The sequence below is a fragment of the Haliotis rufescens genome, unplaced genomic scaffold, assembly GCF_023055435.1.
Source record: "Haliotis rufescens isolate VD_foot unplaced genomic scaffold, xgHalRufe1.0.p SCAF_22, whole genome shotgun sequence".
Lineage (NCBI taxonomy): Eukaryota > Metazoa > Mollusca > Gastropoda > Lepetellida > Haliotidae > Haliotis > Haliotis rufescens.
This window is the reverse complement of record NW_025963913.1, coordinates 220,342-236,360: the sequence shown is the minus strand read 5'-3', so window position 1 is coordinate 236,360 and position 16,019 is coordinate 220,342. Positions and strand designations below refer to the sequence as shown.

The window sequence follows — 16,019 nt, the reverse complement described above, 5'->3', positions numbered from 1 at the left end:
AAGAAACAAGACCCGCTAGAAATATGTACCTGAAACACCTGCTTAAATCGACACAACTTTATAATAGAGACATTAACAAGTGCATGTCGTGATCTTAGTGTCTTGCAGCGATGGCGGCATAAGGTGTTGGTCTTTGTTCTACAAAGCGGTCTTAGCGCTACGATTGTCGTAATTACATGTTAAAGAAAGGAGCTCCGATAGTTTGTATATAATGTATTTTGTGTATTTTATCTTTAGTTGTGTCATCGTATAACCGCTAAGATAGCTTTGAAGAATGGGCCCTGGGCCACCCCTTTTCACAAAGCGGTCGTAGCGCAACGACTATCGTAAGTCTTGGCTGGGGCGTAAGTCCTTGTTAGTTACGGCAATCATAGCGCTGCGATCGCTTCATGGAACGAGGTCCTGCATATGACCATGTCCAATGTTTTGTTCTTACTTTGATTCTCAATACATCATATAAAGATACACCGAACCCCATTAATGCTGACACCGAAACCGCTTACAGTGAAATCATCCCATTTAAACAAATCAAGATGAAGTAACCACGTTCGGATGTCCATTTGACACTGACAGTCCATAATGAGTGGTGTCCGCACTATCGGGGTCCTGACTCACCGGTATTGCCATTAATACTAAAATGTAGAAAATGTATATTTTATGAATGATACAGATAACGTTGGGAGTAGAGATACCTAACAGTGACGGGGAGGTGGAGTAGGCTATAATACAGATAACGTTGGGAGTAGAGATACCTAACAGTGAGGGGGAGGTGGAGTAGGCTATAATACACATAACGTTGGGAGTAGAGATACCTAACAGTGACGGGGAGGTGGAGTAGGCTATAATACAGATAACGTTGGGAGTAGAGATACCTAACAGTGACGGGGAGGTGGAGTAGGCTATAATACAGATAACGTTGGGAGTAGAGATACCTAACAGTGAGGGGGAGGTGGAGTAGGCTATAATACACATAACGTTGGGAGTAGAGATACCTAACAGTGACGGGGAGGTGGAGTAGGCTATAATACAGATAACGTTGGGAGTAGAGATACCTAACAGTGACGGGGAGGTGGAGTAGGCTATAATACAGATAACGTTGGGAGTAGAGATACCTAACAGTGAGGGGGAGGTGGAGTAGGCTATAATACACATAACGTTGGGAGTAGAGATACCTAACAGTGACGGGGAGGTGGAGTAGGCTATAATACAGATAACGTTGGGAGTAGAGATACCTAACAGTGACGGGGAGGTGGAGTAGGCTATAATACACATAACGTTGGGAGTAGAGATACCTAACAGTGACGGGGAGGTGGAGTAGGCTATAATACAGATAACGTTGGGAGTAGAGATACCCAACAGTGAGGGGGAGGTGGAGTAGGCTATAATACAGATAACGTTGGGAGTAGAGATACCTAACAGTGAGGGGGAGGTGGAGTAGGCTATAATACAGATAACGTTGAGAGTAGAGATACCTAACAGTGACGGGGAGGTGGAGTAGGCTATAATACAGATAACGTTGAGAGTAGAGATACCTAACAGTGACGGGGAGGTGGTGTAGGCTATAATACAGATAACGTTGGGAGTAGAGATACCTAACAGTGACGGGGAGGTGGAGTAGGCTATAATACACATAACGTTGGGAGTAGAGATACCTAACAGTGAGGGGGAGGTGTAGTAGGCTATAATACAGATAACGTTGGGAGTAGAGATACCTAACAGTGACGGGGAGGTGGAGTAGGCTATAATACAGATAACGTTGAGAGTAGAGATACGTAACAGTGAGGGGGAGGTGGAGTAGGCTATAATACTCATAACGTTGAGAGTAGAGATACCCAACAGTGAGGGGGAGGTGGAGTAGGCTATAATACAGATAACGTTGAGAGTAGAGATACCTAACAGTGACGGGGAGGTGGAGTAGGCTATAATACACATAACGTTGAGAGTAGAGATACCTAACAGTGAGGGGGAGGTGGAGTAGGCTATAATACAGATAACGTTGAGAGTAGAGATACCTAACAGTGACGGGGAGGTGGAGTAGGCTATAATACACATAACGTTGAGAGTAGAGATACCTAACAGTGAGGGGGAGGTGGAGTAGGCTATAATACACATAACGTTGAGAGTAGAGATACCTAACAGTGACGGGGAGGTGGAGTAGGCTATAATACAGATAACGTTGAGAGTAGAGATACCTAACAGTGACGGGGAGGTGGAGTAGGCTATAATACACATAACGTTGGGAGTAGAGATACCTAACAGTGACGGGGAGGTGGAGTAGGCTATAATACACATAACGTTGGGAGTAGAGATACCTAACAGTGAGGGGGAGGTGGAGTAGGCTATAATACACATAACGTTGGGAGTAGAGATACCTAACAGTGAGGGGGAGGTGGAGTAGGCTATAATACAGATAACGTTGGGAGTAGAGATACCTAACAGTGACGGGGAGGTGGAGTAGGCTATAATACAGATAACGTTGAGAGTAGAGATACCCAACAGTGAGGGGGAGGTGGAGTAGGCTATAATACAGATAACGTTGAGAGTAGAGATACCTAACAGTGACGGGGAGGTGGAGTAGGCTATAATACAGATAACGTTGAGAGTAGAGATACCTAACAGTGACGGGGAGGTGGAGTAGGCTATAATACAGATAACGTTGAGAGTAGAGATACCTTACAGTGACGGAGAGGTGGAGTAGGCTATAATACAGATAACGTTGAGGGTAGAGATACCTAACAGTGAGGGGGAGGTGGAGTAGGCTATAATACAGATAACGTTGAGAGTAGAGATACCTAACAGTGACGGGGAGGTGGAGTAGGCTATAATACAGATAACGTTGAGAGTAGAGATACCTAACAGTGACGGGGAGGTGGAGTAGGCTATAATACAGATAACGTTGAGAGTAGAGATACCTTACAGTGACGGAGAGGTGGAGTAGGCTATAATACAGATAACGTTGAGAGTAGAGATACCTAACAGTGACGGAGAGGTGGTGTAGCCTAGTGGATAGGGTGTTCGCTCGTCTCGGATCGATTCCCAATGAGTACAACGTGTGACATTGCTGGAGATATTGCCGCGATATTGCTGGAGTTTATAAACGTCAAACTCACTAACTCTTACTGTGAAGTGATACGGTATTTTAGACAAATATCTTTTAGAAGTATTCGGGAAAAAGCATGTTTTCAGGTGCATTCAAACATATACATTTCAAATCTACATGATGGTGCTTCTGTTGAAATATCGCATTTAGCCGCCTGAATCAATATGTGACGTGGGTCTTTGAGTGCTAGTGGTTAATTAACGTTCGCTCGTCACGCCGTGACTCGTGTTACCATTTCGAAAAGACACCATTTCTGAGTACAGTGCCACCACATTTAGCCTGAATATTGCTAAAACCGACGTAAAACCCCTACTCACTCACTCACACGCTCCTAACGGGTAAATGATAATACACATGATATATACACTGCAGTACAAATGGAGCATCCTCACATGTGGTAAGAGCATCGAATATATCTCTTTTACAGAATAGCTTTCAGGTTCAGCATTTGATCCTAGGCTTATCTTCATGTGTTTAAATGGATGTCCATAATAAAAATGTTTACAAAAACGGTTTATACAATTTGCCTTTAATGACATCAATGAGGTTAATGGTCGGGAAACTAGGTTACTCGAAAACTGTGTGGAATGGAACTCTGTATGTCAGCTGTTCACAGTTTTTCTTTTAAACGTTTAAGCATATTTACATAGGAAGAAATACTAGACACACTTTGAAAGTATTGCCCCACCGTCTACATACGAACTCGCGTAGTTTATAATCAAAACGGCTAAGGAGCACCCAAAATGAAGCCGATGAAAGGTTGCCTCAATGCAGTGAACAGTTAGATCAACAATTTACTGCAGAGAGAAGTTGTTGTTATTGCTTGTCTGAAAATACCCCCTCACCTGCTGCTGGAAGCTGTGCGTTTATAAAGTTTTGCTGGAAATTGGGCGAGAAATTAATAATTAGAAACATGCAGAGTGTGATTAGGTAATTTGGCCTAAGTGATTAGTTTATTTTGCATGCAGTACTGGCGGGTAGGAGATATGCAGGTCTTCAGTTAGACTAACGCTTAGTCTCTGAAAATATATAATTTTGACAGCACATTTAAATTGAAAGGAGTCCTAGTGAGATGGGAGCCTAAACCCGTGGAAAGTCTAGACTTGCTTCATTTAGAAATTACAATAAGCCTGAACGGAAGAGGAAATAATATTGTTCAGGGACTGTGACACAGGCTAGACAGCTTACCGATGTGTTGGTGGGTTCGGGGTTCTAGGGTGTAGGGGGGGGGGGGATGTAGGGGGGGGGGGGGAATGGAAATTCAAGGATATGTTCGCATGGTGTGCGTTCGTCCCATCTCCTTGAAATTGTATATATTACAGGAATATGTACAAATTTTTTTAACATTCAATCAAGAAGTTCAATTAAAAAAGAACAATTATGAAGATATTGATTTACATATTCCCATTCAAACGCTGACAAGAGTATCTCGGACTTTCCGCGTGACGAGCTAACGCTTTGACCACTTGGCTATCCCTCCGCCGAAATTAAGACATGAGTGAGTGAGTAAGTGAGTGAGTGAGTATGGTTTTATGCCGCTTTTAGCAATATTCCAGCAATATCACGGCGGGAGACACCAGAAATGGGCTTCACACATTGTACCCATGTGGGGAATCGAACCCGGACCTTCCCCGCGACGAGCGAACGTTTTAACCACTTGGGTATCCCTCCACCCCTATTAATACTTGAAACATGCTGAACATTGCTTAGAGGTTAATATCTGACTTTGGTAATGTGTCAGCAATCTGTTGTCGGTGATAATATTGGTGACAAATGCAAAGTGGGCGGTGTTGTCTTCTTATTTGAACATGTATGTGATAAAAACACGTGATTCAGTGAAGGAACGTGTCTCAACGAACAGTAGACATATATACTTTCTCTGTCTCAAACGACTCGTCAAATTCAAACGACACCTGAAATAAATAGTAAATTAAATTAACAACAGTGCACTGTTGTTTACAAATGGTTCATAAATAATTGGATTGATATTCAAATTAGTTGCTTGACATTCCTTACATATATAACACATATTGATACAGATAAAAAAAACTTTAAACATAAAATATTACGCTTGCCAATTAAGGAATGTGTGGTTCCTTTAGTACGAAGAATTGTATGTTATCAAAGATGGCGGGAGGTGAGAAATATTATATTTACTGGTTATACTACTTGTCATTAGATGAATTCAGTTACCGTATTCGACGTAATAAGCGCCCCGCTCTAATAAGCGCCCACGGCGAAATTTGCTAATATATTGGCGAGTGAACAATCCCAATCAGCACCCCTTCCGATTGATCAATGTACACAAGACTTATTTATTCGTGAATAATACGCACTCTTGTGTTATATCACCCTTAATTATTGGCAATTAAATTCTTGAAAAATATATCTGTCGTATGTAAACATTTCAGGCGAAATTTACGATCTTTTGATTTTACGAGATTTTGAGAGCGCCCTGGGCGCTTATTACGTCGAACACGGTATATCAATTTTAACACATACATCACATTAAATTACACAACTCATAAATACAACAGTGGAATTTACGTGCTGTACATACACATTAAGACGAAGCATACTTGGGATGGGAGAAAAAATGACAGGTGCCCATTCAGCAATAGGTGAAATATGAACCGAGTGTTTGTTACGCAAACAAAGGTTCCGACAGGTACATAAGAGAGATGAAAAGAAACACTGAATATATGCACACACAGATATCACTAGAACGACAGAGACGTGTACATGTGAATATTGCATGCTTTAATCAACAGAAAGTCAACAAAAATGTCAGCAATAATTTCTTTTGCATTTGTGACCGATAAAACTGAGGTGTGTGAAATAGAATGGTTTGAAAATTGTTTACTTTATCCGGGCTATACGTTCCATCACAATCATATGGCACCTGCAAAGAAAACAGTCAATATTGTATCACTAAATATGCTAAGGCGTCCAACATGTGTATCTTGACCTCAAGGGAAGCTGGATGGTTGTATCAGGTGAAATAAAGACGGCTGGTGTACATTGGACGTTGTGAGAAAACCCGTGGGCTGGAAATAAGAAGTACCTGTCTCTCCGGATAGATAATCCGTATAAAGTAATCCTAGTTGCCTGAATGTTATTCTATCTATTCCAAAATTGTCTTTTTTCTGAGAAAGGAAGAGGTGGTTTCCTGATTACATGTGGAGACATTAGCCCAGTCAATCTAGTATTTGATGACGTCACAGTACTGTGACGTCATAAAGAATGGATGAGGTCATCTTTCTTTATTTGCGACAACGCATTGACGTGACACCACGTTGCAGTGGATCGCTTTCCATCAAATGAAAACAATCGAACTGATATGAATTTGGCAATCAGCACGAAGCAGAAATAATCATTCTCATCGAGACATCCTGAACATGATTGCATCGATATCCTTTCCCCTGTTGCCATAATTAATTTGGAAGACAATTGTAATTGATCTCCATACGAAAACAGTAATCGTCAAGGGCCAGTTACACAATTTTTCATCTTTCTTACTGTAACCAGACATAGTTGTATGTTCATGGTCACAAACACACAACCATTATTTTTTTTTAGCAAAACCAAACACGCACATACACACACACAGACACAAAGAGTCAATGTATTTGGCGGGAACATAAACATAAACAATTCCTACCTCATCCACAAAAACGGAATCTTATAGAGTATATTTGTGTGTTATTTTAGTCACTAAGATAAACTTTAAACCAGATCATTCCCGGGGACCTTTGATCGTGCAAAACGTGTGTCCATCACTGTTCCTCTGTCAAATAGGGGGCACACTAACACCGACATCTAGGGTTTAACAAGTACACGTTCGCCTAAGCTCTTCAAATATCTCCAATCAGATCGTTTTGCAGCTTCAGAGGCGGGCGGCTGTAGTCGACTACAGCGGTAACAATCACGACGTGATCCCCAGAACAAACTAGAGTAAGACTGAGCACACATACGCTTCACCGTCTATATTAGATGAGAGACTTGCGTGTGACTCCAGTTATAGTAGCTTGGCTGCGTACAGTGCACAGGAAAGAAGCAGGTGTTACTCCAGTTTACACTGGCCCACAGGTGCTTTATCACACCTCCATCGACACAAAATCCAGCCGAAACAATGAGCTAAAAGCGGCTTCCATGTGACGATTATACCTTTTCTTTTTTCAAGGCGTTGTAAAAAACAAAAGATGCTTTCGTATCTCATCCTTATTCGCCCTTTGATATTGGCCGTTTGGGGTTACTAAGGAGAGTTTAGCAGGCAATATGTACAGATTGTAACTGTAAATGAATAAACCAGACACCCATTGTAAGCTCTGCTATATATGTACATATATGGACAAGCTTAGATAACAACTGTTGAGAGTAGCAAAATAGGACAATGGTGATCGAAGGCAATGCACGTGTTGTTGATATTTTCACTTTGAACATTGATTTTATAAAATAAGTCGATTTTTTAGAAGTTCGAGTCACAAAGATATTAAATGACATAAGCCTCTACACTACAAAATTGACAAGTAATCCATATTACATTTTCATGAGAAATGTTGATAGTTGAGCCATGTAATATTGTTGTTGCTGGAGCAGCAACTGTTGTAGTCGACTCTTCAAAGGGTGAGAAAGGGGTTATAATTAGTCTTATCTCTGTAATAACACGTTGAGGTATTTATTCACAAATTATTAGTTTTAATCGGTAATCGATAATTACTGTCCGATTTACAGTCACGGACTCTCACTGTCACATGATAAAAGCGGTGTCTCCCGACCGGAAGTGTGCGTTGACGTCGCTAAAGTCTGTAGGAAATATCTGTCGACCGGGGACTTTAAAGCGGAAAGAACGTTTCTTTATAAGCAATGTGTCTCTAATATCCAATTCCAGACCTTATCTCAATCCACGATGTCGACAAAGGTGTACATGCCGCTTTCAGCGTAGTCCATGCTGTTGGCGTACATTTCCTCACTAACGTGTCACCGACATCTCGGATGCCCAAACATGGCTCTACTTCCGAAAACGTCATAAAACGCCACTATTTTAAGAAAGGCATACAGACTTTTTGCACGGAGCTTTACCTGGCCAAACATATTGAGAGGTTGAGACTGAACCGTTACATGCTTCAGCTGGATGAGGTGAGGGATCAATGGGTCCGGTGTTTAACACCGGTGTTTTACATCTCGGGAAACCTAACATTCAGATTGATCGTACTGAGCATGTCTGTCTGGCATAGCTTCCGGGCATTGATCAGAAAAAATACCCTTTGAAGAAATTAAGACTGTTCGAGCATACCTGACTAACCCAGCACCGGTAGTGCCATACGTTGATGAGATCAAATTCGGGGAACTGTTCAACATTGGTCAGAAAAAAATATTCTTTGAACAAATTAAGTCTATGCGAGCGTAACTGACTAATCTAGCACCGGTAGTGCCATGCGTTGATTAGAACAAATACGGTAAAACTGTTCAATATTGGTCAGAAAACAAAAACAATACTATGTGATCAAATTAAGTCTGTGCGAGCGTATCTAACTAATCTAGCACCAGTATTTTCACGTTGATTAGAATAAATACGGTGGGACTTTTCAACAAAACGATGCTGGAATATTCCATTAAGGACTGTAATATTCATACTTGAATACTTGGACGCAGTGATAGTAGTAGATATAAGACATAGCCAGTGGCATTACTCAACATAGGATATTAAATATAGGACCCTCCTTCTGTCAGTATTCAGTAAAGGGTACTGACTATGGCATTATTAAATATAGGACATTTCTTGTTTTATTTAGTGTAAGACACTGCTTGTGTCAGCATTCAGAATAGGGTACTGAGTGTAGCATTATTAAATATAGGACTATCCTGTCAGTATTCAATATAGGGTACTGACTATGACATTATCAAATACAGTACGGTTATAACGAACTCAAAAGGACCACTAATTTTCGTTCGTAATAACCGTAGTTCGTTATAAGCGTATATACATAATCTTTACAACAAATAGCCGGGACTAGTAAATACGTTCGTTATATCAGTCAGTTCGTTATAAGAGAGTTCGTTATAAACGTAGTATACTGTAAAGGACATTTCTTGTATTTTTTAGTGTAAGACACTGCTTGTGTCCGGATTCTACATAGGACAGTGGTAATGACATTTATGACATTACACTTCTAGTGACACTATTCAACATAGAATAATGCTTGTACACCTATGAAATAAAAACAAACAATATTGCTTGTTGCCCAGATAAATAAACATTACTTGTTTTCATTATAAGTCACTGTTTGTAACGTATTCTGCTTGTGTCAGTATTCAAACCAGGACAGTACTATAGGATACTACTGGTTACAGTATCCAATAAGCACAGTACTACAGTACTAGTGACATAATTCCATATGGGACTGTAATGTATTACTCTACTGACAATATTCAATAAAGGACATTTCTGTTGTACACTTTCAACATATGAGTGAATATGGTTTTACGCCGCTTTAAGCAATATTCCAGCAATATCACGGCGGGGGATACCAGAAATGGGCTTCACACATTGTACCCATGTCGGGAATCGAACCCGGGTCTTCGGTGTGACGAGCGAAAGCTTTAACCACTAGACTACCCGACCGCCCCCTCAACATATGCCATTACCTCGGTACATTACCAGTGAAAATCTTCAATATAAGATATTGGTAGTGATATTAGTCCATATAGAAAACTTATTAACGATATTTTTCGATACACAATATTCCGTGTTACACCGATAAAAAAGAATACCTCCAATGGCTACATTAAATACATTCAATATGGGACAATGACAGTGACAATCTCCAATATAACTTAAAGCAGCAAAACCCTTTCCATATTCATAAGAAATCTCTTCCAAAAGCATAAACACATGCTCATGATATAGTCGGAATCGTACAATCGACTTGTTTTGGGCAGATATTTCTTAGTTTTGTCGCTTACATTTATGCATTACTATCAAATAGTGAGCGTATCCTGCCCAACAGGTGGCACTCGCCACAAACACATGCCCAGGCGAGTCAATTGTGCACCTAAAAAGCACGGGAACATATGGTAAAAGTCAAAATAGTGAAAAGCATCGCATATAATTCTTGTAACTGAGGTATTAAATGTCGAAATGTCCTCCACATGTCTACCATAAAAAAGGTGTACACTTTTGAGCAAGCCTCGTAAGACGCTCTTCGACATCTTTGTCGAAAGAGTTGCTCGATTGTACATCAAGAGTGAAATGTAAACACCAGAGGTTGGAGCTGATGGAAGATTGCTCGACATAAGGGTACAGTTGACTATTGGAAAGTAGAAACCATCCCTCTTGTTATACAGTCTGATGGAAAGTGTTTTGTAACTCTGAATCTTTAAGCATCGATCTAAACATGAAACTGATGAGGAGGTCCCATTGGTCACCTTGATTTCGAGTTTAAGACACCAGTGACACAATTCAGTACAGGATACTCTCATGACACAATTCATTGATGGGCACATTTAATGACTGTATTCAATGTTAAACAACTCCCGCAACAGTTGCAGTAATGAGGCAACACAATGAAGAGCCTACTTCCCACCCAGTGCACTACAGTATCTGTAAATAACATTGCTAGGGGCGAAAGGTGCTGTTTCTGCCCGTTACCCTATGATGTGGGTTGTCAGAACCTACACCTTCCATGGCTGCCCTTTGCTATTAGTGACACTTGGTGTCCAATGAAAGCCCATGTGATGAAATAGGAATATGAAGATGTGTCCTTTACCATGGTGTTAAAAGTAGGAAAAGGGGAATCTGTGTAGATCCCGAGAGATAAGAGGTATCCCTCATACAACTTCAAACGACCCAAAACTGTTTTCTGTTAAATAGGCACGTTTTGTTAAAACCATGAAGTAATGTAGTTTCACGTAATTTGCATTTCCCTACAGTTGTCAGGGAGCCTCGGAGGTATTTCGAGCCACCATGCAATCAGAGTATGACCGAGCTAACCCACATTTCATGTTTTTACTTGATAGATGCACCCAATAGTGCAACTACATCTCTACACTTTGTTTCTTTGATGTTTAACGCCGCTCTCAGCAATATTCCATCTGTATGACGGTGTTCTGTACATAATCGAGTCTGGACCAGACAACCAAGTGATTGACATCATGCATCGAGCCGCGCAATGGGGAAACGATGACATGCATAAAAAAATCAGCGAGCCTGATTACCCGATCCCATTAGTCACCTCTTGCGACAAACAAGGGTTCCTGAAGATCCAGCCTGGATCTGGGCCTGTACAGAGTGACTGCAATTAGGAAACACATCAGTCTTTATGAAGTGTCCATCTGTACATAGTGAATGCGTTGTTCGACATGTGGAGCTAGTGCGGAGACCAGAGACGACATTAATAAGGACGATATTGATGTAAAGACTTTGAGCAGTCTGCCAGATACCTAGTGTGTTGCTGGTTGGATACAGGTCACCAGCGAGGTTGTACCTAGTCATGACTCAAACACTTTACTTACAGAAAAACAACATAGCAAGATAACGTGTAATGTGTCCAATGCTAAAGCATCGTTTGCGTTGCGTCACCATTTGGACATTCAACGTGATTTATTATCGATTGATCTGAAGTAGGCATTCGGGACGAGAGGCGGTAAGCTCATCCCATTATGTGACTTAATTTAGGTCACATGTTAAATACTCTGTTTACGTTCTATTTAAACTCTCAAACCCATAAATGTTATTTACTAACAAAAGTAATAAAAAATCATTCGAATTATAAGACGACCGAAATTATTGAAAACGTAAGACTAAGTTTAGATATATATTAAAGTAAAACTAAACTCCTGCCGTACAAAGAGCAGCTTAAATAAAATCTTCGTTAAATAATCAGGTCGTGCAAATATTAAAAGAAAACGCTGCAAATCTAAAAATTGTGAATGTAAATCTAAGATATTTTTATCCATAGTCGAATCGGGATTATCTTTATCATTTTTGCTTATGACATTCTATGCACTGGAAACCCTGAATGTACACAAATAGGATATTGATATAGCAGACAGGGCAAATAGACATATCCGGGACCACAAGCTCTTTGTTCAGTCCACGAGTCCGGAGCCACACATGGTGCCAAAATATGATCGCTCGGAAGTCAGTGCATGACAGCCATCTTTCAAAGGTCTCTATAGTGTTCCGAATGAATAATTGAACATTATTCTTCACCTCAATGCCAAAGCAGCAACAGCAGACCACATCCAGAACGGTGGGTTTACAGCCTGCTTCACACCTGCACACGATGCGGAAGCTGTCTGTCTCGCTTATACTTCCGCATGGGAATTCCGGTGTTGGTCTTTTGTACATCTAGCTATTGCAAGAATGGGTTCATGGACATTGTATCCGTGTATGCAATCGTACTCGGGTATTCATTTCGACATCGACTTTTCAACCACTAGGGGGGCGGTCGGGTAGCCTGGTGGTTAAAGCGTTCGCTCGTCACGCCGAAGACCCGGGTTCGATTCCCGACATGGGTACAATGTGTGAAGCCCATTTCTGGTGTCCTCCGCCGTGATATAACTAGAATATTGCTAAAAGCGGTGTAAATCCATACTTACTCACTCACTCCAACCACTAGGTTACCTAACCCACTGCCCCTTTTGTAAGGAACACGGTTCTTCTTGATTAAGTTTCTAGCATAATACCCGAACTCGTGGGTTTCACTTCAGAAAAACGTCTAAGACCTGCATCATTTCGGGCTTTCCCTCCACACCGAACTGACACGCTGTGATAAACTGAAACTCACTCATTCTTCTAAGCAGGGACTGAATTACTTTAGGTTCCTGTCATTGGTTCCTTGGTGATGTTCGTGCATGCGAGGTTCACTTTACTACGACCCGGTTGACCTTGTGTTGCATCGCATCCCGAAAGCCTGGATTAAGGCTCATGATGCTGAGACAGGTTTGACTTCAGTCATGTCTATGGAGTATATAACGTTAGCTGCAAACGGCGATGTAGCATTCATTCACGCTCCATGAACACTGTCACAGAGCAGGCAAACCAGTGGGTGATGGAGTGAGCATCGACTAAAGGGTGGCATGTCATGATCGCTATTGCACGTTTCCAACTAGGAATTATTGTTGTCATCAGTCACTGGGACCAATCGCTGTTTATTAAAACCCCATTTGAATACCAAAGGATGTTATGTACACACTCTACCGCCATAACATTAAAAAACGTTTAAAACATTGACCGGTAAAATCATTTTCACATGACGTATTTAAACACACCAGATTGAAATAAATGAAATGCATGATCATTTATGAAATATTATCATTATTTCCAGGGAATGTTCAGTGGTTCCAATTATTATCTTTGTTTCATGTAGAATTCCATATTTTCAACGCTTTCGTTCAATCTAAATGGGAGTCAATACAATGAATACCAAATAGTTCAATAACTTCGATTCATGCAATTCCTCTATGCCTAAGCAAATACATTCTGTCCGCTGGTCATATTTACACGGGGCACTGTGTCCATGACACCGGTCTTGGCAAGTTCGGAGTGTAATAGTGTCCGCATTTGCGATGGCCAGCAAGGACCTCATCATGCACGACAGGCGCCCCGGGCCTCCGCAAGGCAGGGCCTACAACACGTCGCTGGTAAATACAACACAGCTTCGCTAATCACTATCGCAAACAAAAGAGTCAAATGGTGGAGGAGCGATGTACTATATTCCTGTCTACACACGAGAGTTCTACCTCACAGTACATCACAGGCGCGGAGGAATTTCTGACTTTTTTATTTAGCGGAAGCACTAAAACTCTAAATAACTGATTACAAACATTCTATATGTGTGCTGGTGCTTCTTTCCTTGCGTTGTTTTGTATTAAGGTTAAGGGTTTATGAAGAAAACAGTCTCGGTACAAAGAAACATAATGCAATATGTTTTCCATCAGGAAATTGTTTTAGCAGGAACAACTGGTTTACTAGTTTCCATGCAAGACACATCAGTCACTGCTGTCGCACCATCTCTGATTTAATAAGGCAAATTATACATATGGGCATCAATGGCTTCCGACTGAATACTTTATATCAATGTTATAAATACGTTTGCATAATAGTGTCAGTACAAACTGTTATTTTGATAGATGGATGGATGGGAATATAGATACTTTGTTATTCCGTTGTTCATTAAGATCCGTTCTGTGTGTAAGGAAATATACAACATTTTGAATTGTTTCTTGTTTTTCACATATCGTTTGAGACGATGTAGTTTCATGAACCCGGTAGACCGTAATAGCATGTAAGGTTTAGCATGTAAGGCTAGTGCGGACACCAGAGACGACATTAATAAGGACGATATTGATGTAAAGACCTTGTGCAGTCTGCAAGATACCCAGTGAGTTGCTGGTTGGATACGGGTCTCCAGTAGACGGTAGACCGTAATAGCATGTAAGGTTTAGCAGTGACACCCCTCACGTCTTCAGCTTCGGATAATTCGATATATTTCACCGATCTCGTTGACTTCGCATTCACGTGGTTTCACTGCACAAATGGGCACATTTAGTGACTGTATTCAATGTTAAACACCTCCCGCAACAGATGCAGCAATGAGGCAACACAAGCTAGAGTCTACTTCCCACCCAGTGCACTACAGTAACTGTAAATAACATTGCTAGGGGCGAAACGTGCTGTTTCTGCCCGTTACCCTATGATGTTGGTTGTCAGAACCTACATCTTTCATGGCTGCCCTTTGCTATTAGTGACACTTGGTGTCCAATGAAAGCCCATGTGATGAAATAGGAATATGAAGATGTGTCCTTAACCATGGTGTTAATAGTAGGAAAAGGGGAATCTGTGTAGATCCCGAGAGATGAGAGGTATCCCTCATACAACTTCAAACGACCCAAAACTGTTTTCTGTTAAATAGGCACGTTTTGTTAAACCCATGAAGTAATGTAGTTTCATGTAATTTGCATTTCCCCACAGTTGTCAGGGAGCCTCAGGGGTATTTCGAGCCACCATGCAATCAGAGTATGACCGAGCTAACCCTCATTTCATGTTTTTACTTGATAGATGCACCCAATAGTGCAACGTACATCTCTTCACTTTGTTTGTTCTTTGATGTTTAATGCCGCTCTCAGCAATATTACACCTATATGACGGCGGTCTGTAAATAATCGAGTCTGGACCAGACAATCTGGTGATTGACATCATGCGCATCGAACCACGCATTTGGGAAACGATGACATGCATCAACCAAGTCAGCGAGCCTGACTACCCGATCCCATTAGTCGCCTCTTGCGACAAACAAGGGTTGCTGAAGATCCAGCCTGGATCTGGGCCTGTACAGAATGACTGCATTTGGAAACACATCAGTCTTTATGAAGTGTCCATCTGTACATAGTGAATGCGTTGTTCGACATGTGGAGCTAGTGCGGACACCAGAGACGACATTAATAAGGACGATATTGATGTAAAGACCTTGTGCAGTCTGCAAGATACCCAGTGAGTTGCTGGTTGGATACGGGTCTCCAGTAGACGGTAGACCGTAATAGCATGTAAGGTTTAGTAGTGACACCCCTCACGTCTTCAGCTTCGGATAATTCGATATATTTCACCGATCTCCATGACTTCGCATTCACGTGGTTTCACTGCACAGCGCATGCACTTAATAAATCAACCGTTTTCATTTACAACCATTTATTAATTTATTGACGAACTACAATTATACATTTTCACTCTACTTAATCGCCTATCTAGAAATATTGCAGACGATTTCGCTTAAAGCTGCAGCGTCCGGAGTAACGGAATTCCTTGTACACTGTAAGTTTATGAATTAAGGTGGGTTTTTTTCTGCAGAACTATGCACATGTGCAGAAAACGTAATTCTCCACTTTGCAGTTTTATTTTCTAATTGTTACCACTGCC

At 41.1% G+C, this 16,019-nt stretch overlaps 1 protein-coding gene across 8 annotated transcripts in view; it reads right to left on the bottom strand.

The window, feature by feature from the left end:
* LOC124117381 (CD151 antigen-like) overlaps positions 1-16,019 on the bottom strand; it is a 79,580-nt gene that overhangs the window by 20,775 nt on the left and 42,786 nt on the right. For 3 of the 8 annotated variants that reach the window (XM_048401380.1, XM_046479215.2, XM_046479216.2), the window contains exons 2-3: positions 5,964-6,002; positions 4,975-5,013 (exon numbers count right to left, since the gene is read on the bottom strand). The exons of 3 other annotated variants lie outside the window; for them this stretch is intronic. In XM_048401380.1, coding sequence (XP_048257337.1) covers positions 4,975-5,013; positions 5,964-6,002 — 78 coding nt within the window. The remainder of the gene's footprint in view (positions 1-4,974; positions 5,014-5,963; positions 6,003-16,019) is intronic. 2 more of the 8 variants (XM_046479217.2, XM_046479218.2) reach the window with 1 other exon arrangement.